Here is a 22,086-nt window from a genome sequence, read left to right as displayed (position 1 = left end):
ATGTAAATACCTCAGAGGGAAATAATAAGCATACTGGATTAAATAGTGTCCCTTCCCAAATTCACATCTACCCAAAACTTGTGAATGTGACTTTATTTGGAAGTAGGGTCTAGGTTGATATAATCAAATTAGGATGAGGACACAGTGGATAAGAGTGGACCTTAATCCAATGGCTGGTGTCGCCAGGAGGGAAACCAGATACAGACACGCCAGGAAAACCTCATGTGACAACAGAGGAAGAGACTGTCCTGGCATAGCTCCAAGCTACAGGACACTAAGGATGGCCAACAATTGCCAAAGAACAAGAATGGGTGGGGAAGGATTCTTCCCTAGAGCCTTGAGAGAAAGCATGGCCTGGCTGGCACCTTAATTATAGACTTTTAGCCTCCAGAACTACGAGAGAATAGATTTCTGTTGTTTTAAGCTGCCAAATTTTGGGGATTTGTTACAGCAGCTCAAGTGGACTCATATAATATCCCAAATCTGCATAAAGTTTGAACGTCTGTAAATTTCAAATGATGTACAACTGTATCAGACGAGGTGTCTTATTCAGTCACTAGGTTACTTTGAAAAGGCAAAAAGATAAACTTGATTTAGCGAGTACATTTATTTATTTATTTATTTAATTTACTATTATCTCATTAAGGCATAATTTATAGCAGGAAAAAACAGTTCCTGGTAACAAAATGCTACTGTTTTACAAAGAGTTCATGCTCTCATTATATATTGACTCAGTATGTTTTAACAACTTCAAAAGTGCTGTGGCATTATAGGGGAAAAGATTTTTTTTCTGCAAACGGTAAATGGCACCCTGTAGCTCCTGAAAGCACTTCAGTGTCCTGTAAGATATTCCTACTTTGGAGATGTCACAGTCAACAGAGAAGGGAATATTAATATTAGATTGTTCTGGAACCAGAGGCCTTGATTGAGGCTCCATGCTAAGTTCTTTTTCATCTGGACCTGTTCTAACTGTGTCCTGAAATTTCTTCTTTGCTTCTTGCTGTAAAGATGTTTGTTTACTGTTTGTTGAGTGCTGGTCTGTGACTTCTACTTCAGAATCATCAGAGCTGTCATAATCTACCAGACTTTGAGAAGCTTGTGGGGGAGACAGACCAGCAGCAGCCTGGAGCGTGACGTGGGGCTCCTTGGACATCACAGGCTGGTTCAGAGGTCCAGAAGCATTGGAAGCCCAGGGGACCGAAGCGTGGGCATTTCTGTGACTACCAAGAGCAGCCCAAAGGCTAAGTTCAGTTTGGTTGCTGCTTCGGTCTTGGACAAGTGAGGAGCTACAACCACAAATATTTATGCTATCTTTAAGTTCGGTTACATCAAAATATTTGCAAATTGTGAAAAAACTAGCCCCATCTTTTTGCAGTAATTTTAAATATCTAACAAAATATTCAAGGAAACAGGTTTCTGATGAAATCAAAAAGTCAAGAAGAACTGAAGAATCAAATCCTATATTTTTCAATAAGAATAAGAAAATACAGTGTGGATTGTAGCCATATTTATGTGTGTGATGGTTCCACATTTCTTTTTCTTGGGTCAAGCCTTCAGTAGCTTTACACTGTCTGAAAATGAAGGTGAGAAGACCCAAGATTAATGACTTTTTACAAAAGTAACAGTTTTAACATATAATTCACATACCACAGATTCCCCAGCAGATTACTTTTAATAATCCATGTATTCTTTTAAAAGAAAAAAAATTCAAAACAATCTCTTCCTCTACAAACTCTATATAAATCTAGCTCAATAAAATAAATAAAATCCACTGAATTTGGTAGTTCTGGTCATTGTCTGCTGAACAAAAGTCCTCTGTCTTCCTGTGTCTTACAATCCTCATTGCTACAAGTAACTAATTACGCAGGGTAACATGGGGCTGGAGACTGACCTCCTTCCTTTCCTTCCATGCTCTCCTCAGTAGGGCTGGGAATGGGACCCAGACTGACCAGTCAGAGTGCCTCATGCACCTGGCTACAATGATTGCTTCCAACATGGATCTGTGACCCAAGCAGGCTAATCAGATCCCCCCACCCTGGGACTTCTGCTGGAGCTATTAGAGATGATAACTATAAGCTAGGCATTGCTGGAAGCCCTGAGAATGAATTCAGAGTTGCAAGAGAGAGAAAAAGAGCAATGATCAATGACGCGACTGAATCCCATTATACAGTGATGTCTGATGCCAACATGCCCCCTTGGAATGAATTTCCAATTGTGAGCTAATAAATTCCATTTCTTTTTTTGTTTTGTTTTTTGCTTAGACTAGTAGTTTGTGTTCATTTCTATCCTTTTCAATAAAACTATTGTAACTAGTATAGTTACATTAAAAAAAAATTACATATGGCATGAGCACATGCCTCTTTGGCCACACTGAGGTGAAAAAAGTTCTAGATTTAATTCTGAGGCTTTCTCTTTCCTAAGCAGTAAGAAGTCTGCTTTGAGTACAACAGAGATCTATTCTAATAAGCATGTGCTTTTCCAGACTGAATTTTTATCTCACTGTTTAGGAGCCTAATTCAAATCACATGCAGGAGTTTTGTGTTCTTGATTAGAACCTTTTGAAAATTGGCCTCAAACACTTACAATCTGAAAGCAGCCACTGCCAATAGTGCCATAATACAAGAACTGGCAGCAGAGCTTTACACCATCGGTCATTAGTAAGAAATCCCTTTCTCTGAAGCCAAGAAAGGATGGAAATAAAGCAAATACTTTAGGGTTTTAATAAAGCAGAGCAGAAGTAGTGTAAAAGGTCATCAGTTATGAGCTTCATAACCAATTACAGACATTTGCCATGGGATGACATGACCCTGTGTACAGTGGCTTTCATAAAGCAGAAATAGGGTGAGCATACAGTGTCTTCAGTGACATAGCTTCATAACCAACCTCAGTATCTGCCTTGAGTTGCTATCAGCCCTAGTTCAGCTGTATAATAACATGAAAATTTTGAGTTGTTGCTTTGGTTACTTACAAGTTTGTAGTCACCTTTTTAAAAAGGTAAAAATGACCACATGGAAGCTCATTTTGGAAGAGTCAGTCTTGGGGGTGAAAAGCATTTTTAAACATAAATTAAATTAAAGTTCAGACAATGATACTAGCTTACTCCTGATTGCACAGGTAAAATGGAAGCTAAATCAGAATCCATGCTTTCTAGCTTCCTAGTCTACTTCTACTACCCTAGATCTGCCTACCCAGCCAAGTTTTCATAATGAGAACACAAATGTAATCTCATTTTTATGTAGGGCAGGGGTAACGCAAGGAATTGGAACTTATAAGGAAACCACAAGATTGTTAGGGATTTTTTCCCCCTTAATGATGGAAAGTAAATAGTATGTCCAGCACATTATTAAAAATGTTTTCTGCTTTGCTGGCATGTAGTTAGCAAAATTACTTTAAAATATACTAACCTGGTCAACTTTAGGTAGATGCCCAGTGATGCTTTGGCGGCCTCCAGCATGTCATCATCTTGTTCTATGAAGACCCTGGAGATCCACTCACATGGATTGTGTGACTGAAGAGAGGGCTGAAGATGAGGCTTTAAGAATGTCAATAACTCAGACATGAAACTCTGTAAATCAACTTCAAAAAAAAATGCAAATTTCAAAGAGTGGACAACTGCTGATGAACGCATTAATGTGTTGCCTATATATAAAATTATTGCATTTCAAGTAATCCAACATGCATGATCATTAATTCACTTTCAAAAAGCCTGTGAGTGAGGAACTGTCTCTACTTTGCAAATAAGGAAACCATGTCAGAGGAAAAAAGTGAGTCACTCAAAAGGATACAATCAAAATGTACAACCAGGGGCACCTGGGTTGCTCAGTGGTTGAATGTCTGTCTGCCTTCAGCTCAGGTCCTGGGATGAAGTCCCTCATCAGGATCCCTACAGGGAGCCTGCTTCTCCCTTTGCCTATGTCTCTGCCTGTCTCTGCGTATCTCTCATGAACAAATAAATAAAATCTTAAAAAAAAAAAGTACAACCAGATTATCCACTTGCCACAAGTGCCAGATAATTATTTAGGAGAAATTAGAGTCACATGAATTCTTGCTAACAGCATATAAATGAATGAGTAGTAGGCAAGACAGCACTTCACTGGATGCTGCAGCTGTTACTAGAGGCAACAACGCAACCAAGCAAAAATCATTTGCCTTCAAAATAAGAGGAAAAAAAAATTTTTTTTGAAGTATTAAAAGAAAGTACCATTAAGCACAAAAGCCAAAAAGGATTTGAGGAGTTTTAACTGTAACTTAAAACTCTGAATTATAGAACATATGCCACCTAGTGTTGTAAATTATAACCACAGAGAATGAGATCTAACACATAGTAATTACATGTTCGAGGACATCCAAAGCAGTTTAAGGAAGTCACTGCTTACAATTCAAACCTCTCACTAAAACTATATACTGCTTGTTTAGAGACATCTACTATTCCTTTTCAGCAGATGAAATGGAGGACATGTGGAGTTAAGATCCTGGAAGTTATATGCAACAATTTCTTAATAGATGCAACGTCTCACATGTTAGTTTCACTTCATTTTCTAGTGTTGATAATCTACACTGGTAGTTACCCAATTTTAGGAAGGAAATACTAATGAAATACTACAAATATCTGAATTGAACTGGCTACTATCACTTGCTTTGAGGTAACTCAATAGCACCTCTGTTTTTAGTCATTAAAAATGCCATACAAATTCAGTTCACCCCACAAAATGTTGACATGTTTCTTAATGTAATCCTAATCCTTTTTTAAAAGAAAATTTGATAAATTATAATTATGATAAAATATAGATTAAATTAGTGGGGTTATAGTCCTGAGATTTGATAATTATGTACTACTTCATATGAATAAGCAATTCCTCATTACTTTGCATATAAAAGGAGTTCAGAGAATTACCTTTTATTTCATTTGCTGAAGCACAACTTTGAAACTTGATTTCTAAGGATTTAATGATAAGTAGGCTTGCTGCTCTGAGAATCACGTGATCTGGACCATGGACACACTCACATGCAGGTTGAACTTCATCTCCACCAAAGCAGGGAGGTTTTCCACGGACAGACAACGTCTTCAATAAACCCAAATCCACAGCTTGCAAAACAGCATCCGCTAAAGCCAACATGTCTACATCTAAATGCTGGTCTGGTGGCATCAGGGCAGGGCCAGATCCCCAACAAAGGTCTTCACCCACTTTCCAGAGAAGGCACTTTTTGATGAATATGATGAACTTCCTTTTGACAAAAGCCTCAACAGGCCAGGTAATGACATCTAGCACACAAGAAGGTTTCAAAAATAAAATCCTCTGGCAAGTGAAATGTAGTTTCAGATGGATTCTGGAAGCTATAAGAAGTTCAAGCAATTCCAGGGAACATATCATGCTGTTTATTATTTTAGAGGTGTCTTGACAGCTCTTGAAATGCAGAGAAAATAAGGAAGTGTAAAAAACTTGAAAAATAGTATCAAAAGGAGTCAGGAACTGCTTTAAAATTTCTGTAATGATAAAAACAGTAATTATAAATGAGGAAAAATAAACGCTTCTTAAAACAATTTGCAATTCAGTTTTTATGAATATTATCACTTTATAAGATGAAAAAATGGATTTGGTTTATTTAATGTGAACACAGAATAACAGATAGTAAGATGTGGTATACATACACAATTATTACTCAGCCATAAAAAAGAATGTAATCTTGACATAAGAAATGATGTGGATAGAGCTAGATATCCTTATCCTCAATCCTCACTTATATATGAATTTAAGAAACAAGACAGATGAACATGGAAGAGAAAGAAAAAAGAGGCAAACCAGAATATATACTCTTAACTACAGAGAACAAACTGAGGGTTGTGGAGGGAAGGTATGGGAGGGGGATGGCTAATTGTGTGACAGGCATTAAGGAGGGCACTTGTGTTGAGTACTGGGTGTTATATGTTAAGTGATGAATCACTAAATTCTGCACCTGAAACCAGTATTACAGTATATGTTAACTAATTAGAATTTAAATAAAAACTTGAGGGGCACCTGGGTGACTCAGTCGGTTAAGCATCTGCCTTTGGCTCCGGTCATGATCCCAGGGTCCTAGGATCAAGCCCTGCTTTGGGCTCCCTGCTCAGTGGGGAGCCTGCTTCTCCCTCTCCCTCTGCTCTTCCTCCTGCTTCTGCTTGCTTGCTCACTCTCGTTTGCTCTAAGAAATAAAATCTTAAAAATAAAAACTTGAAACAAACAAATAACAGCTAATAACCATGGTTAATTATCCATTTTACAAATATCAAAAGTGATATAGAATAGCTTTAATTTTTGCCTTATGATGTTTTATTTTTAAAAAGGTATCTTCAAGAATTTTTTTTTTTTAAGATTTTATTTATTTATTCATGAGAGACACACACAGAGAGAGAGGCAGAGACACAGGCAGAGGGAGAAGCAGGCTCCATGCAGGGAGCCTGATGGGGGACTCGAAACCGGGACTCCAGGATCACACCCTGAGCTGAAGGCAAGCGCTAAAGCGTTGAGCCACCCAGGGATCCCCAAAAAGGTATCTTCAGTCAAAAAATTTGGAATGAGATTCTTTAGTTTTTCATACTTTGGGACAGATCAGATGCTGTAAATTAAGTTTTAATCCTCAATATAAACATAATGCTCCTTGGAAGCAAAAGAATGATATTCATAGGGAATCATAATTTGTACCTGTTTTTTGTGAACATGTATCTTTAAAGATTTCTTTTATTGTAACAGTAAGGGTCCAGAGGCAATATACCACCTTCTCATTTTCAGGGTATTCAGAGAGATTTTTTTGGCAAAAAGCAACCCAGGAATTACTCAATGTTATCTATAAGTGAGAAAACAAAAAGAAGCAAGTTGTAATAGAAAATTTTCTTTATAATTGCAAATTATCTATTATATACAGTACAACTCTATATAACATTGTTTACGCTTGCAAAACAAAACAAAAGTACAGTTTTTGGTAAAACAAATATCCTAATATCCTTTAAGTAAAAAAGCTCAGTGTGCCATAGAAATAAAGGCTCAACTGGGAACATAAAAACATTAGTGGTGATTATTTCTAGGTGGTAGAATGATGTGTGCTTTTTATTTTGTTCTTCATACATTCTCTCATTTCTCAAATTTTTTACTACAAATACCACCTTTTGGTATTTAAAAAAATGTTATTTTGAGAAAGGAACAAGTAATTATAGCTGAAATAAATCAGTAAATGCTTACATTTATTAACTAATGCAGAGATAAGAGAAAAATCTGATGCTCAATTTGTTTTTTTTTTCATCATGCTCATTCTTAGAACTTATTGATATTAAACCTTTCAAAATGGCCTTGGTCTCCAGCGGAGGTTCCTAATCTTTTTAATTTTTTTTTTTTGAGAAAAGGAAGGAGGCCTACCTGTTCCTTTGAGAAACTGAAAAGAAGTTATGGACTGACTTGAAACCCATCCTTTGGGTGAAGAATTTAATTTATAATGATTTATGACATATTTAAGACTAATTTTTGGTACATGTCACTATTATAGTATTCTTACACTTTTGTGGATTTATATATTATTAAATGAGCAAACATTTTATTGATACAACCACTTGAAGGGTAAGATCCGGTGCTAAAGAACAATTTTAAAGAAACTGTAAAAGAAATAACATAATTTGATTACTTATCATACCTTTTCCCTCAGTTGGAAATACAGAAGTAGCGCAAGGCACTTTGCAGCCATGTGACATAACAATTTATCCGAGTTTTGGAACAAACAGGTCTACAGGAAAACAAATAAATTTACCCACGATTGCTGAATGTTCTAAAAACTTTTGTTTTAAAAAGATGGATCTAAACAAACAAAAAACCCCCAAAAGACAAATGGCTTACTAATTTAGAATCGATGTCAGATGATTTTAGAAGAATTTTAATTACATCTCTGTATTTCTCCTTTGCATGGGAGTCCGTTTCGGCAGACAATATTCTGGTTATCATCACTTTGATTACTGTTAACTGAAGGAGCGTTATTTCTCGGGCACTGCATATTGGCGAGTGTTTCTTCAAACGCACAGGCACTACAGAAATGGAAGCCAAATTGGCAGAGGATGGCTGATGCCTGCCCTGGACATCATGGTGGTTTGAGCATTCTGAAGAGGTAGTTGTAGAGCAATCTAGATCTAAAGATGCTGGGTTGAGATAAAAGATGTAATCATGGCTCTCATTTTCAAGTGTGGCTCCCAGAAGTACCTTCTTGTATAATTGTTCTAAAATGTCAAAGAAAGCTTTCATTGGGACCATTGGGACTGCCAAAACATATCTCATGAGAAAGCTGACAACTCCAAACTGTAAATATTAATCTCAGAAATGCGACAAATCTGTAAGATGTTTCTTCAGTAACACCTAAAATAGGAACAATAATTTTAAAATTACAAACGTTATATGCATCATATTACAGGGGAAAGGCATCTGTTTCCACTTAATCACTTAGTCTCTCAAGTTAACGCTAACGCTGATTGCTTAATTTCTAAAATGGAAAACTGGTAATAAGATTATTTTAAGACCATAAAAATGAAATGTATGCTTTCCATACAGATTTAAGACTGTAAAATTATTTTTAATTTTATCAGAGCAGAAACTTTGCCTTTCCTTTAACATTTTTCAGCGGCCCATGAGGGCCCCTCAACCTTGGCACTGCTGACATTAGGGACTGGATAATTTTGTTGTGTGGAGCTGGCCTGTGCAGTGTAGGAAGTTTAGCAGCATTCCTGGCCTCTATCCACTGGATGCCAGTAGTATGTCCCTTGGAAGGGCATAACCACCCAGGCTGACACTCACAGGGCCACCTCCAATTCATTAACTTCCACCTTTAACTTAACAGATGAAAGCCTAGCTGGAACGCTATGTGGTCAAGCTATTGTGGTTATTGAGGATTAATTCCCAACTTAAAATTAAATGATAATAGGAAGATCCTTGTTCAGTACTTTCAACAGTAAAGAGAAAAATGAAAAATGCCATGCCAAGAAAAAGATAAGATGTTAAGCAAAAGTAATCTAAACGTGAACACACTGTCCTTGTAGCTGGATACAGCTTTTGACACTCCTGTTGTCTCAGACTCCGTCATGATGGAGATCAGTAAGAGTGGAGAAAAGGGAAAGGACACTGATGGTCAGACATGGCTTATAAAGCAAGGAATATGGACAATCATTGATAGATGACCGTTAGAGGAAATACTATGAGTAATAGGAGTATTAATGTAGTTACTTACAGACCAAGCATGGCAGGGAAAAATTTAAGACTTTGGCAGAAGCTAGAGATTCCTGAATATACTTCCAGTGGAATGCTGAGCCTCTGGGAATTATATGATCCTTTGGGGCTCAGTCCTTTCATTACCTTTGAGCCTTTGTAAATTGTAGATTGCTGATGGGAATGCAAATAATTCTTGTCTACAGACATGCAAATAATTGTCTGCTGGAGGGGCAACCCTTCCCTCAGCAGTGGGGTAGGGGGGAGCTAGTTGCACTTCTGTTTGTAAACTCAGTTCAACATTCCTTTACTCCACATAAATTATGGTTCTTTAACTTTTCCTTTAAAATCGTTGTGACATTTGCCCAGTTCTTTCATTAGTTAATGAGTTAAATAAAACTGCCGATACAAGTTGATTTTGTATGGGTCATGACTTTGTCCGCTTCCAATTTATCCTTTAATGAAGTCCAAGGACTTCCCTCATCTACTCCAGCTCATTTATGAATGCCCAGCCCATCTTTACCCCCTGTCCTCCCTGGAAGAGTCCTAGGGCACTGTCACTAACATTGGGTCTTACTTCGACAATGTGACCCACTGACCTGCCCCTGGTCTTGACACCTTCCTCTCCATCGGTTTCTCCCCTTGCTTATTAGCTTCTAAGGAGTTTCATCTCCTGATCATCCCCACAAGACAAAACTACCTTGTTTTTGTCCTATAGTATAAAAATAAATATTAAGAAGCCTATAGATTTTAACTTAAATTATGAATGAGACTTTGGTTTCTTTGAATCCTCTTTTCAAACTGTGGTGAACATGCCACATGACTTGGAAACATAACTAATTATCAGCAACCTTGTTCCATCTATTAGGGATCAATGTTCTCTATTACCAGAATACTGCTCCCAGAAAGCAAAAATGGTTAATGTTCCAAGAAAGGGCTCACCATATTCCCAATAGGTCTCACTTCTACACTTCCTCTTTGACTCATCTCATTTCATAAGTCCCCACATTTTCTTCTTTGAGAGATGTCCCATTTTAATGGACATTCTCCCTGTTGCAAGAGCCTGAATCAAATTATCTTCTTAATCATCTGGTAAGTTTTTTCTGCCACAAATCAGAAACTAGCTTTCATAATCTACTTCAGAGTCTACTTTCATTGTATTTATTTCACCTTATATTTTAGTTATGACAATAACATTTTTCCCAATAAAACTGCTGGCATCTTAAAAAAAAAAAAAAAAAAACTGCTGGCATCTTTTATTGAAGTTGACATAAACTACTGACATTTTAATATGTCAAACATTCTGTGACAATAAACTATTTTAAGGTTTTAACTAATATCAGATGTGCAAGTCCATTATTGTATTTTTTAGCCACAAATGGAATGCGTTTTATTTCAATGCTATAGAAGTAACAATACTTCCAGTAAGGGGCACCTGGGCGGCTCAGTCAGTTAGATATCTGACTCTTGGTATTGGCTCAGGTCAGGATCTTAGGGTTGTGGGATTGAGCCCCACACTGGGCTGTGTGCTTGGTGTGAAGTTTGCTCGGGTTTCTCTCCCTCTGCCCCTCCCCCTGCGCTCTCTCTCAAATAAATAAATCAATCTTAAAAAAAAAAAAACCACTTTCAATAATATTTCTACAAATCTCAAGTTCTTAAATTTTACCACGAATAAGATTGTAGTTACTCAGTTATTTTTGACGTACATAAAGGGGCCTTGATTTCGAGTGGTTCAAACATTTCAGCATGCAAAACTAGTGAATACCAGTAAATAAATAGATACATAGACAAGCAAGCAACCATTTCAAGGGGAAATGGGCTGTTCTGTATCATCGTGGGACCCAGTTCCTTTGATAAGAGTGGTTGTGAGTAATCAGACTGAAAAGCATGAACTGGGGGCCAATAAATGCCAGGCAGGTGTAGGGGTGCCAAGGACAGGCTGCCCCAAATGTGTCACTCTGGCACATTATTTTAAATAAAAGTTGCTTCAGAGACAGCCTGTGCAGGAAAGATACTGAGACCCTATGTTATGCAGGAAATAAATCTCCCATGGGAGATGTGTCCTCTGAGTATCAGAGGAGGTAGAGACATTCTGATGTCCAGAGATAGGACATTTAGAACCAGGAAGGCTAATATAAACAACCCTTTTTACTTTTTTACTATTTTACTAGCACAATCCAAATTCTCTTAAGAATTCCTTACTTAATTAGAGCCCCCAAAGTTAAGTTTTCTCTGTCCTGTCAATTCTTCACAGATTTACTGTCTCTTTGTCTAGAAAGTATAAAAACTGCCTGTCTTGGTCATATCTTTAGTTGTCAATGTCATTCCATGGCCTCTGCGCCTAGGTAATAAAACTCTGTTTTTTTTCTGTTAATTTGTCTCTTATAAATTTAATTCTTAGTCCAGCTAGAAGATGTTGAAGGGTAGAGGGTGAATTTTTCCTTCCCTTTACAGGTACAAAGAGGATAGGTGCTAGGCTGGTTCCACTGTGACTAAGCATCAATTCTTCTTCATTACAATGTCTTTTAAAATATTGATGCTGGCCAAAGAAATCTGCATTGAAACAAATGTCTGTGTGTAGCCTATTGAGAATTGTAGCTTTTTTTTTTTTTTTTTTTTTTTAAAGGAATTAATAGTATTAAAGGAAAGGACAAATCCTGAAAAAATGAACTAGGGTATTTGACCAACCACACTTTTTTTCCTGAAGAGTCTTTTACAAGGGTAGTACATTTCAAGCGCATTTCCATGCTGGTCTGGAGGAAGGTATACCTACCAGACAAGCTTTTAAACCAGCTATACTGGATATATGTGAAAGATCTGTCTAGCCTGAAAAGGAAACAAATATTAGGAAAGGTCTAATTAGGACAAGGAATGGGTAGTGTTTCAAAGAGTTTTTTCAGAAAATACCTCTTGGCAGAGAATGAATACCAGGTGGCCAAAGAGGATAAAAGCATAAAATTTGCCTCAAGTCTTTTACTGTTTAAGTGCTATAAATTATTTGAATTGTGTATTCTATTCCTAACTGAACCATACGTGTCTTAATATAAAAGTAATATATTCCCACTTACCTTCACACAAAATCGATGCTTCAGGAATAAGAATTGCTAAAGTTTAGGGGCACCTGGGTGGCTCCGTTGGTTAAGTGGCTGACTTCGGCTCAGGTCATGATCTTGGGGTCCTGGAATGGAGCCCCTTGTCAAGGTCCCTGCTCAGCAGGGAGTCTGCTTTTCCCTCTCCCCCTCCCCCAACTTGTGCTCTCTCAAATAAATAAAATCTAAAAAAAGAAAAAGAATTGCTACAATTTATTGAGTGCATACTATGTGCCAAACACTGTTTTAAATAATAGCTTCCCTGGGTGGCGCAGCGGTTTAGCGCCTGCCTTTGGACCAGGGCGCGGTCCTGGAGACCCGGGATTGAATCCCACGTTGGGCTCCCGGTGCATGGAGCCTGCTTCTCACTCTGCCTATGTCTCTATCTCTCTCTCTCTCTCTGTGTGACTATCATAAATAAATAAAAATTAAAAAAAAATAAATAATAGCTTCACAATAGCTTTATGAGGTGGATAATTATCACATCCATTTTAAAATAAGGAAATTAAGGCAAGGAGAGACTAAGTTACAGGGCTAGTTAAGTGGCAGAGCCAGGCTTTGGACACACAAAGTCTAACTAATATCAAAGCCTGTGGTCTTCCTCAAATTTCCTCTGATGCTCTAACTCTCAGGACAATGGATGCATAAAGGGTCTCTAATAAGCTTCCTAAGTGAAAATGGTAATTCACACAGTCTAATTTTTAACACTTTCTAGATTTTCTCCCGTAATACTGTAAATCGGAATACTCCTCCTTAGACATTTGCACATGCTGCAGAATATCTAAGCTCAAGGTGAATTACTATAAAACTTTCGAGTGCAAACCAAGATCAATTTTTTCAAAAGACACTCAGCAACTAAAGGTTAAAACATTAATCAAGCCATCCATTTGATTGAATTTTTATATTAAATTACTTTTAGAAGATACATCAAACCCAGGATGAAAAGCCAAACTATCCACAGATCATATTTTATCAGCCCATCAACAGTTTAAAGGCAGTACAGGGACACCTGAGTGGCTTAGTGGTTTAGTGTCTATCTTTGACTCGGGGTGTGATTCCGGGGTCCCGGGATTGAGTCCCACGTCGAGTCCCACGTTGGGCTCCCTGCATGGAGGCTACTTCTCACTTTGCCTGTGTCTCTGCCTCTCTCTCTGTGTCTCTTATGAATAAATAAATAAAATCTTTAAGAAAAAAATAAAGGCAGTATAAATATAGGTGACTAAGACCTTGGTTTTTCCTCGTTTAAAATAATTTCAAACTTTTACAAAAATTAAAACAGATCACAAGCTTAAAACTTAAAAACAAGATTTTAGGATAAAAGAAAAAAGGAGAAAAATCTTTAGGATTCAAGGCTAGGCAAAAAAAGTCTTAAATGTGACCCCAAAGCAGAACTCTATAAAGTAAAAATTGATAAACTGGACCTCAAGAAAATTAAAAACATTTGCTCTGTGAAGGACTCTATTAAGAGCATGAAAAGACAAGCTATAGACTAAGAAAGATATTTGCTACTCACATATCCAACAAAGGGCTAATACCTACAATATATAAAGAATTCTCAAAACTCAGTATTTCAAAAGATAGTAATAAATAGAAACAGGCAAGAGACATAAACAGACCTTTCTCTGAAGAGAGTATACAGATGGCAAAAAAGTGCACAAAAAGATGTTCAACCACATTAGCTACTGGGGAAATGTAAATTAAAATCACAGTAAGTACCACTATCACTGTAACTGAAATAAAAATTAATGATGCCAAATTCTGGAGAGGATATGGAGAACCAGACTACTCTTACATTGCTGTTGAGATTATAAAATGATATAGTTAGTCACTCTGGAAAACAGTCTGGTAGTTACTTTAAAAAACTAAACATACTCTTAACCATATGTTCCAGCAATAGTGCTCCTTGGTATTTACTTGAAGGAGTTGGAAATTTATGTCAACACAAAAACCTGCACAGATGTACAGAGCAGCTTTACTCATAATTTCCAAAACTTGGAGGCAGTGAAGATGTCCTTCACTGTGTGAATGGATAAACTGTGGTATATTCAGACAAAGGAATATTATTCAGTGCTAAAAATGAAACGCTATCGAGTTATGAAAGGACATGAAGGAACCGTAAATGTGTAGTACTAAGTAAAAAAAAGCCAATCTGAAAAGGCTATATACTCTATGATTCCAACTATACATCATTCTGGAAAAGGTAAAACTATGGAGACAGTAAAAAGATCAGTGGTTGCCAGGGGCTAGGGTGCTGGAAAGGGATGAACAGGTGAAGCACAGATTTTTAGGGCAGGGAAAAGACTGTATGATCCTATTATGATGGATGTGTACCACTGTATGTTCAAACTCAGAGAATGTACATATGTACATCACCAAGAGTGAACCCTAGCACGCACTATGGGCTTTGGGTAATAATGACGTGTCAACGTAGGTTCATCAATTATAACAAATATATCACTCTGGGGGGGGGGGTGTTGATAATACAGGGGAGGGGGGAAATTTCTGTACTTTCTGGTCAATTTTGCAATGCAGTAGTTGCATCTAACATATAACCTAGTAATTACATACCTGGGCAGTGTGTAATTACTTAATTATTACTTAATTTATTCCAGCAAAATTAAGACTTATATTCACACAAAAAACTGTACATGAGAGTTCACAGCAGGTTCATAATAGCAAAAAACTGGAGATAACCCGAATGTCCTTCAACGCATGAATGGTTTGCACATCCATACCATACTGGAATACTACTCAGCAACAAGGAAAGAACTATTGATGCACGCAATAATTTGGATAGTTTTTAGGGAATTATAACCTAAGAGAAAAAAAAGGCGATCACAGAAGGTTGCATATTGTGTGGTTCTATTCTTTTCTTTTTTTAAGATTTTATTTATTCATGAGAGACAGAAACAGAGAGAGAGAGAGAGAGAGAGAGAGAGAGGCAGAGACATGGGCAAAGGGAGAAGCAAGCTCCCCGCAGGGAGCCTGATGTGGGACTCGATTCCAAGACCCCAGGATCACAACTTGAGCCAAAGGCAGATGCTCAACCACTGGTCCACGAAGGTGCCTCATGTGGTCACATTCTTGAAATGACAAAATTAGAGAGATGGAGAACAGATTAGTGGTTGTCAGAGGTTAGGCAGGCCCCCATCCACTTAGTGGGTAGGGTTATAAAGGCCACCACAAGGATCCTTGTAATCATGGAACTGGTGAAGACAACACTAACCGATGTATGTGATTAAAACTGCATAGAACTAAAAAACAGAAACAAAAACAAAACAAAACAAAACAAAACAAAAACTGCATAGAACTGAATATACACATAGATAAATGATTAGAGGTAAAATAGGAAATCTGAACAGGATTAGTGGATTATACTAATGTCAATATCCTGGTTTTGATATGACAGTTATGAAAGATGCTGCCATTGGAGAAACTCGTCACAGGGTCCACAAGATCTCTCTGTATAATTTCTTACATCTGCACGTGAATCTACAATTTCTCAAATTAACAATTCAATTAGAAATATAATAATTTCAGGGCAGCCCTGGTGGCTCAGTGGTTTAGCGCCGCCTTTAGCCCAGGGCGTGATCCTAGAGTCCTGGGATCGAGTCCCACGTCAGGCTCCCTGCATGGAGCCTGATTTTTCCTCTGCCTGTGTCTCCGCCTCTCTCTCTCTCTCTCTGTCTCTAATGAATAAATAGATAAAATCTTTAAATACACACACACACACACACATATATATAAAATAATTTCAGAGGTCGATTAAGCATCTGACTCTGGACTTTGGCTCAGGTCATAATCTAAGGATTGTGGGATCGAGCCCCATGGCAGCTCCACACTTGGCAAGGAAGTCTGCTTGTCCCTCTTGCTCTGTTCCTGCCCCTGCTTGCTCTCTACTTCTAAAATAAATAAGTAAAATCTTAAAAATATATATATAATAATTGCAGCTATGGACATTAGCCTTCTGATCCCAAGCATTAATATGCATAGGATTTCACTAATATCAACTAAATATAAATGTATTTGAACTTTATTTTTAGAACTTTATTTTATTTTATTTTTTTTAGAACTTTAATTTAAAAAATTTCTAGACCAAAAACTGAGCATAATGGTATTTTAAATAATGTTACAAAATATTTTCTTAAAAAATATTCCTACGGAAAACTAGGTAGATTTTAAGGGCATAGTCTATTCATTAAAAGACATTTTGCCATCACTCAATTTCAAAATTATCAAAAAACCAGCTGCTAGTGATTTAATCCTTCTTTGCAGAAAACAATAACAATAAAAGTGTCACTATTTTTTTTAGGAGATTTTCTTAGGCAACCTATATTAAATTTGGAAAAGTAATTACTTTCATGGTCGATGTTTCAATAAAAAAATGCTTTTCTTTATATGAAAAACTATTATAGTTTGTCAATCAACTCTGCCCAATTCAAAATTGGGCTTTGGCCTAGTGCAACAATAGGTTCAAATGTAATCACAGCCCAACTGGTCATACTGTATATTGCCCCATTAATGACGATGCTGTGATTCTAGAGGCAGAAGCTGAGGCACTCTGAACAAAGGCTATCTTTTAGGATTCTGATAAATAAGATAGCAATCATTTTATCCAAATAAATAAATGAGTGGTTAGAATCTACCTAACCTGTTCAGACCACTCGAGGGTAGTGCCAACATTAGGGGAGGCTGATGAGGGTGGCTAAGGCACTGAGAAGGCCTGGAAGACAAAAGGATAGAGGTTTCCATCATCCCTGTCTACCATCAGGCCATTACAGCTGGTCCACTATAATTACAAGAGGACCTCCCTCTCCTAGAAAGATAGAGGGGAAAGGGATATCTTGCAGAGCATCTTACATCTTCCCTTTGCCCTCCTACTTCTATTCTTCACCTTTCTTCATGCCCTAGCATGCTCCAATATTGGAATTCTTTGGGAGAACAATCAGACAAGAAAATGAAATAAAGGGTATCAAAATTGGAAAGGAAGAAGTAAAATTGTCTCTATTTGGGGATGACATGATTCCATATAAAGAAAATCCTAAAGACTCAACCAAAAAAATGTTAGATCTAATATCAATAAATTCAGTTGAAGTTTCAGGATACAAAATTAAATATGAAAATCAGTAGTAGTTCCATGCACTAATGACAAATTTTCTGGAAAAAAAAAGAAATTGATCCCATTTATAATAGCATCAAAAATAATAAAACACCTAGGAACAAATGTAATTAAGGAGGGGAAAGATCTCTGAAAAATCACAAGACACCGATGAAAGAATTCTAAGGCACAGGGATCCCTGGGTGGCGCAGCGGTTTGGCGCCTGCCTTTGGCCCAGGGCGCGATCCTGGAGACCCGGGATCGAATCCCACATCAGGCTCCCGGTGCATGGAGCCTGCTTCTCCCTCTGCCTGTCTCTGCCTCTCTCTCTCTCTCTGTGACTATCATAAATAAATAAAAACTTAAAAAAAATAGAATTCTAAGGCACAAATACATGGAAAAGTAACCTATGTTCTTGGATTGGAAGAATTAATATTGTTAAAATGTCAATACTACCAAAAACCATGTATAGATTCAATGTCATCCCTCCTAAGAGTCCAATAGTATTTTTTACAGAAGTAGAAAAAATACTCCTAATATTTATATGGAGCCACAAAAGACTCCAAGTAGCCTAAAAAATAAATAAATAAATAAATAAAAATTCCTGAGAAAGAACAAAGACATCACAGTTCCTGATTCCAAGCTACACTATAATGCTACAGTCACCAAAACAGTACGGTACTGGCATAAAAACAGACCAACAGAACAGATTTGAGAGCCCAGAAATAAATCCCCACATATGGAGCTAATTAATATCTGATGGGAGAGCCAAGAATATTCAATGCAGAAAAGAGTATTTTCAATAAATGGTGCTGAGATAATTGGATATTTGCATGTAAAAGAATTAAATTGGTCCCGTATCTACACCCAACAAAAATTAACTCAAAATGGATGAAAGACTTAGATATAAGACCTGAAACTATGAAAATCCTAGAAGAAAACATAGGAATAAAGCTCCTTGACATGGGTGTTGGTAATGAGTTTTTTGGATGACACCTAAAGCACAAGCAACAAAATACATAAGCGAGTAGAACTATATCCAGCTAAAAAGCTTCTGCATAGTTGAATAAATCATCAGCAAAATTAAAAGAAAACCTGAGGAATAGAAAAAAATGTTTGCAAAGTATACATCTAATAAGGGGTTAATACCCAGAATATATAAAGAATTCATACAACTCAGTAACAAAATACCATAAATAATCCAATTTAAAAATGGTCAAAGGAGCTAACTAGACCTTTTTCCGTATAAGATATATAAAAGGCCAACAAGGTACGTGAAAAGTTGCTCAATATCACCATTCATTAGGGAAATGCAAATTAAAACTACAATGAGATATCACCTCACTGCTGTTAAGAATGGCCATCATCAAAAGAAGACAACAAATGCTGGCAAGATGTGGAGAAAAGGGAATCTTTGTGCACTGCTGGTGGCAATGTAAATTTGTGCAGCCACTAGGGAAAAGCAGTATGGAGGGTCCTTAAAAAATTAATAATGAAACTACCATATGATATGGCAATTTCAAATCAGACTATATCCAAAAGAATCAAAAACACTAACTTAAAAACATATCTGCACCCCCATGTTCCTAACAGCATATTTGTAATAGCCAAGATATGGAAGTGAGCTAAATGGATGAAAAAACTGTGATACACACACACACACAAAATGGGAGTATTATCTAGCCATAAAAAATGAGAAAATAGTTTCATTTGCAATAACACAGATGGACCTTAAAGGCATTATGCTAATTCAAATTAGAGAAAGACAAATACTATACAATCTCACTTGTATGCGGAATCTAAACAAACTCATAGAAAAAGAGATCAAACTTGTTATCAAAAGCAGAGGGTGGGCCAGAGGGGGAACTGGAGGAAGGTGGCCAAAAGGTACATACTTCCAACTATAGATTAAATAAGTGCTAAGAGTGTAAGGTACAATATGATGACTATTGCTTTAAAGCTGCTAAGAGAGCAAATCCTAAGAGTTTTTATCACAATAAAATTTTTTTCTCTTTTTCTTTTATTTCTCTTTATTGTATCTATAGTAAAGTGGATGCTAACTGAATCTATCGTGGCAATCATTTCACAATATATGTAAATTGAACCATCATGCTGTATGCCTTATTCTGATAGAGTTATGTATGTCAATTATTTCAGGGGAGATTATAAAATCATGGGGAAAAAATGTTGGGATCTTTAAGTGTTCAGTCCCCTGTATCCTCTCTCTTCTTAGAGCAATTTCATGGGTGCTCAATGTATTTAATTATTATCTCCATGCTGACAACTCCAGAATCCATAGTTAGGGTCTAGCTATCTTCTGGGCTCCATACTCAAGTAGCTAAATGCCATCAAAGTTCCACTTGGAGGTCCCACAGGTACCTTTGGCACAAGTTCAACTCAACTTCTATGGCCCCTCAAACTTGTTTTCTCCTACCTCTCAGTTTATGGTGTCTGTATCTCCTAGGCATCCAAGCTAGAAATCTGGACCTCTTTCTTTCTGGACCCTTCCTCACCCCACTTCTCTTTACTCTCACAGAGAAATCTGGATCTCTTTCTGAACCCTTCCTCTCCTCCATCCTCTCTCACCCTCCACACCACTTCTACCCCAGACAACCAAGAGATTTCTTGCTAAGTGCACCCTGCACCCCTTTCTTCTGAAAAACCTCTGCAAAGTCCAAAACCCTGGACACAGTTTGGCAAGTCCTTTAAGATCTGCTTCTTGGAATCCTTACCAATCCCACCCCATAAACTAAGCTACAGGCTTCCTCTAAGGCCCTCAAAACCGTTCATTTTAAGGGTTCCCAAGTTTTGTTTGGCACATTCTTTCTGACTAAGCCATAGTCAACCTTCTCCCTCACTTCCAACCTTTAATTTGGAAATCTGCGGTCCTGGGAAACTTTTTACATATCCAACTCAGTATTAGGGGGGCCCTGCCAAGTGTTCCCTCTGCCTATACTACCTATACTCAGTATTTACCTCGTTGCATTGTTTATAATTATTTTCTAGTTTGCTTTCCCCACACTTGGGACTATGAGCTTCCCTGGGCAGGACTGAGCTGTTTGCTCACATAAGCCAATAGGTAGCTCATGAGGAAAGCACCAAAACGTGTACTCTTGAATGAATGATAGTGTAAAAGAAAACATCAGGGGACAAATTCAAAGTGTTTGCAGTGACTCCTATCTGCCACATAACATCTCCTTACATGAAAGCAATTGTATATTAAATTCCTTCCTTTATATAATTAAATAGGCCTTTTTAAAAAATTTTATTTATTTATGATAGTCACACACACACAGAGAGAGAGAAAGAGAGGCAGAGACACAGGCAGAGGGAGAAGCAAGCTCCATGCACCGGGAGCCCAACGTGGGATTCGATCCCGGGTCTCCAGGATCGCGCCCTGGGCCAAAGGCAGGCGCCAAACGGCTGCGCCACCCAGGGATCCCCTAAGTAGGCCTTTCTATGTGGACATTGGTGTTAGCCAAATGTCCGGTGTGTTAGGTGACTTAGTTTAAAATAACGTCAACGCCTGTTTGGATTACTATGTGGCCTTCCACATTTGCAGTAACCTTGCTCCAGCTAGTCTTTTTTCCAGTGAGCAGCCAGCCAGTGATCTTTTCAGAATATAAATACGATACTGTCACTTCCCTACCATGGCTTACGAGGTCCTGCAAAGATCTGCGGCCTGTCCCACACCCGCAACGTCATTACCAATCATCCTCCCTCTTACTCACTCTGCTCGACTACGCTGATCTTCTTTCTTGCAGTTTCTGTTAAACAGCAAAGGTTAATCCAGCATCAGAGGCTTTGCACTGTTGATTCTACCTGCCAGCAAAATTCTTCCCCACGCCCCCACCTCCTCCCAGATCGTGCCAAGGTTGGCTCCTCCTCATTCAGATCGCTGCTCCAATGTCACTTCCTCAGAGACCTTTCCTGACTACCTCTCTAACCAGCAGGTCCTAGTCAAACTCGATCCTATTGTTCTCTTCGACTTCCTTTGTATAAGTTATCCCTATCTGATAATTTTGTGTTTATCTGTCTCCCTGGTTAAAGCGAGAGCTCCACGGGGACAAGTGATTCCATCTACCTTGCTCCCTCTTGTCTCCCTAACGGCTGAAACAGCTCCCGGCCAACAAACGCTTGCTAAATGAATCCATGCACTCAATGGACAGGTGCATCTCGCCTATGGTCGGGTCTCCTGTCCCCTCCGTTGTCAGAGATCCGTTAGGGTGCCTGTCCTTGCAGGAAGGCTCTTGCAGCGTCACCGCCATCCCAAAGAGAGTCTTCTTTTCCTCGCCGGGCGAGGCAAGCCCAGCCTGGTAGCTAAAGGGGCCTCAGGGACCCAAAGACGAGCTGCGGACCCGGCACCCGCGCCTGAAAAGCGCTGCGGGAGGGGGGGGGGGGGCCGGGCGGCGGCACGCGGCGTCCCTCTCTCCTCGCTTCCTGGGGACTGCCGCCTCCCCAACCTTAGACTCCTGCACCAGCCTCTCAGTCGGCCGCACACACGCCTTCCTCGCCGCCGCTCCCAGTTACCTGCCGGGGATCTGGCGTGGGAGACTCAGCCTTCGCACCGCCGCTCCAAGGACCAGGGGCACCCTCCCGGCCACCGTAGTTCTCGGAAAGCGCCTGCCGACCTCCCCTCCCGCATGCGCAGAGGGCCCGTTCGGCGGACGGCGTCTCTTAGCAACCG

At 38.5% G+C, this 22,086-nt stretch overlaps 1 protein-coding gene across 16 annotated transcripts; it reads right to left on the bottom strand.

The window, feature by feature from the left end:
* Nucleotides 1-588: 588 nt before the first annotated feature.
* Nucleotides 589-22,078, bottom strand: LINS1 (lines homolog 1). 16 transcript variants are annotated; one of them, XM_077869562.1, is made up of 10 exons: nucleotides 21,930-22,067; nucleotides 21,131-21,166; nucleotides 12,281-12,390; nucleotides 11,986-12,038; nucleotides 7,860-8,369; nucleotides 7,660-7,749; nucleotides 6,681-6,822; nucleotides 4,895-5,485; nucleotides 3,405-3,576; nucleotides 589-1,571 (listed from the first exon to the last, which is right to left on the bottom strand). In XM_077869562.1, exons 5-10 carry the CDS (start codon nucleotides 8,289-8,291, stop codon nucleotides 698-700), a joined length of 2,301 nt encoding a protein of 766 aa, XP_077725688.1. In that variant the 5' UTR covers nucleotides 8,292-8,369; nucleotides 11,986-12,038; nucleotides 12,281-12,390; nucleotides 21,131-21,166; nucleotides 21,930-22,067; the 3' UTR covers nucleotides 589-697. The 16 variants fall into 16 exon arrangements, with proteins under 16 accessions (XP_077725688.1, XP_077725672.1, XP_077725743.1 ...); XM_077869546.1 differs by lacking the exon at nucleotides 11,986-12,038; XM_077869617.1 differs by lacking the exon at nucleotides 12,281-12,390.
* Between the last annotated feature and the right edge of the window lie 8 nt (nucleotides 22,079-22,086).

This window comes from Canis aureus, chromosome 2 (genome assembly GCF_053574225.1).
Source record: "Canis aureus isolate CA01 chromosome 2, VMU_Caureus_v.1.0, whole genome shotgun sequence".
In the NCBI taxonomy this organism is placed as follows: domain Eukaryota; kingdom Metazoa; phylum Chordata; class Mammalia; order Carnivora; family Canidae; genus Canis; species Canis aureus.
This window is presented reverse-complemented; position numbering and strand designations above follow the sequence as displayed.

What these genes read in the sequence shown, in the direction of transcription:
- LINS1 (XM_077869609.1), bottom strand. Translation starts at nt 8,291, where the DNA reads ATGAGATATGTTTTGGCAGTCCCAATGGTCCCAATGAAAGCTTTCTTT. An exon ending in TTCAGCAAATGAAATAAAAG is followed by an intron (nt 3,577 to 4,894) that starts GTAATTCTCTGA and finishes TTTTTTTTGAAG; the next exon opens with TTGATTTACAGAGTTTCATG. An exon ending in ATCTACCTAAAGTTGACCAG is followed by an intron (nt 1,572 to 3,404) that starts GTTAGTATATTT and finishes CTTCATTTTCAG; the next exon opens with ACAGTGTAAAGCTACTGAAG.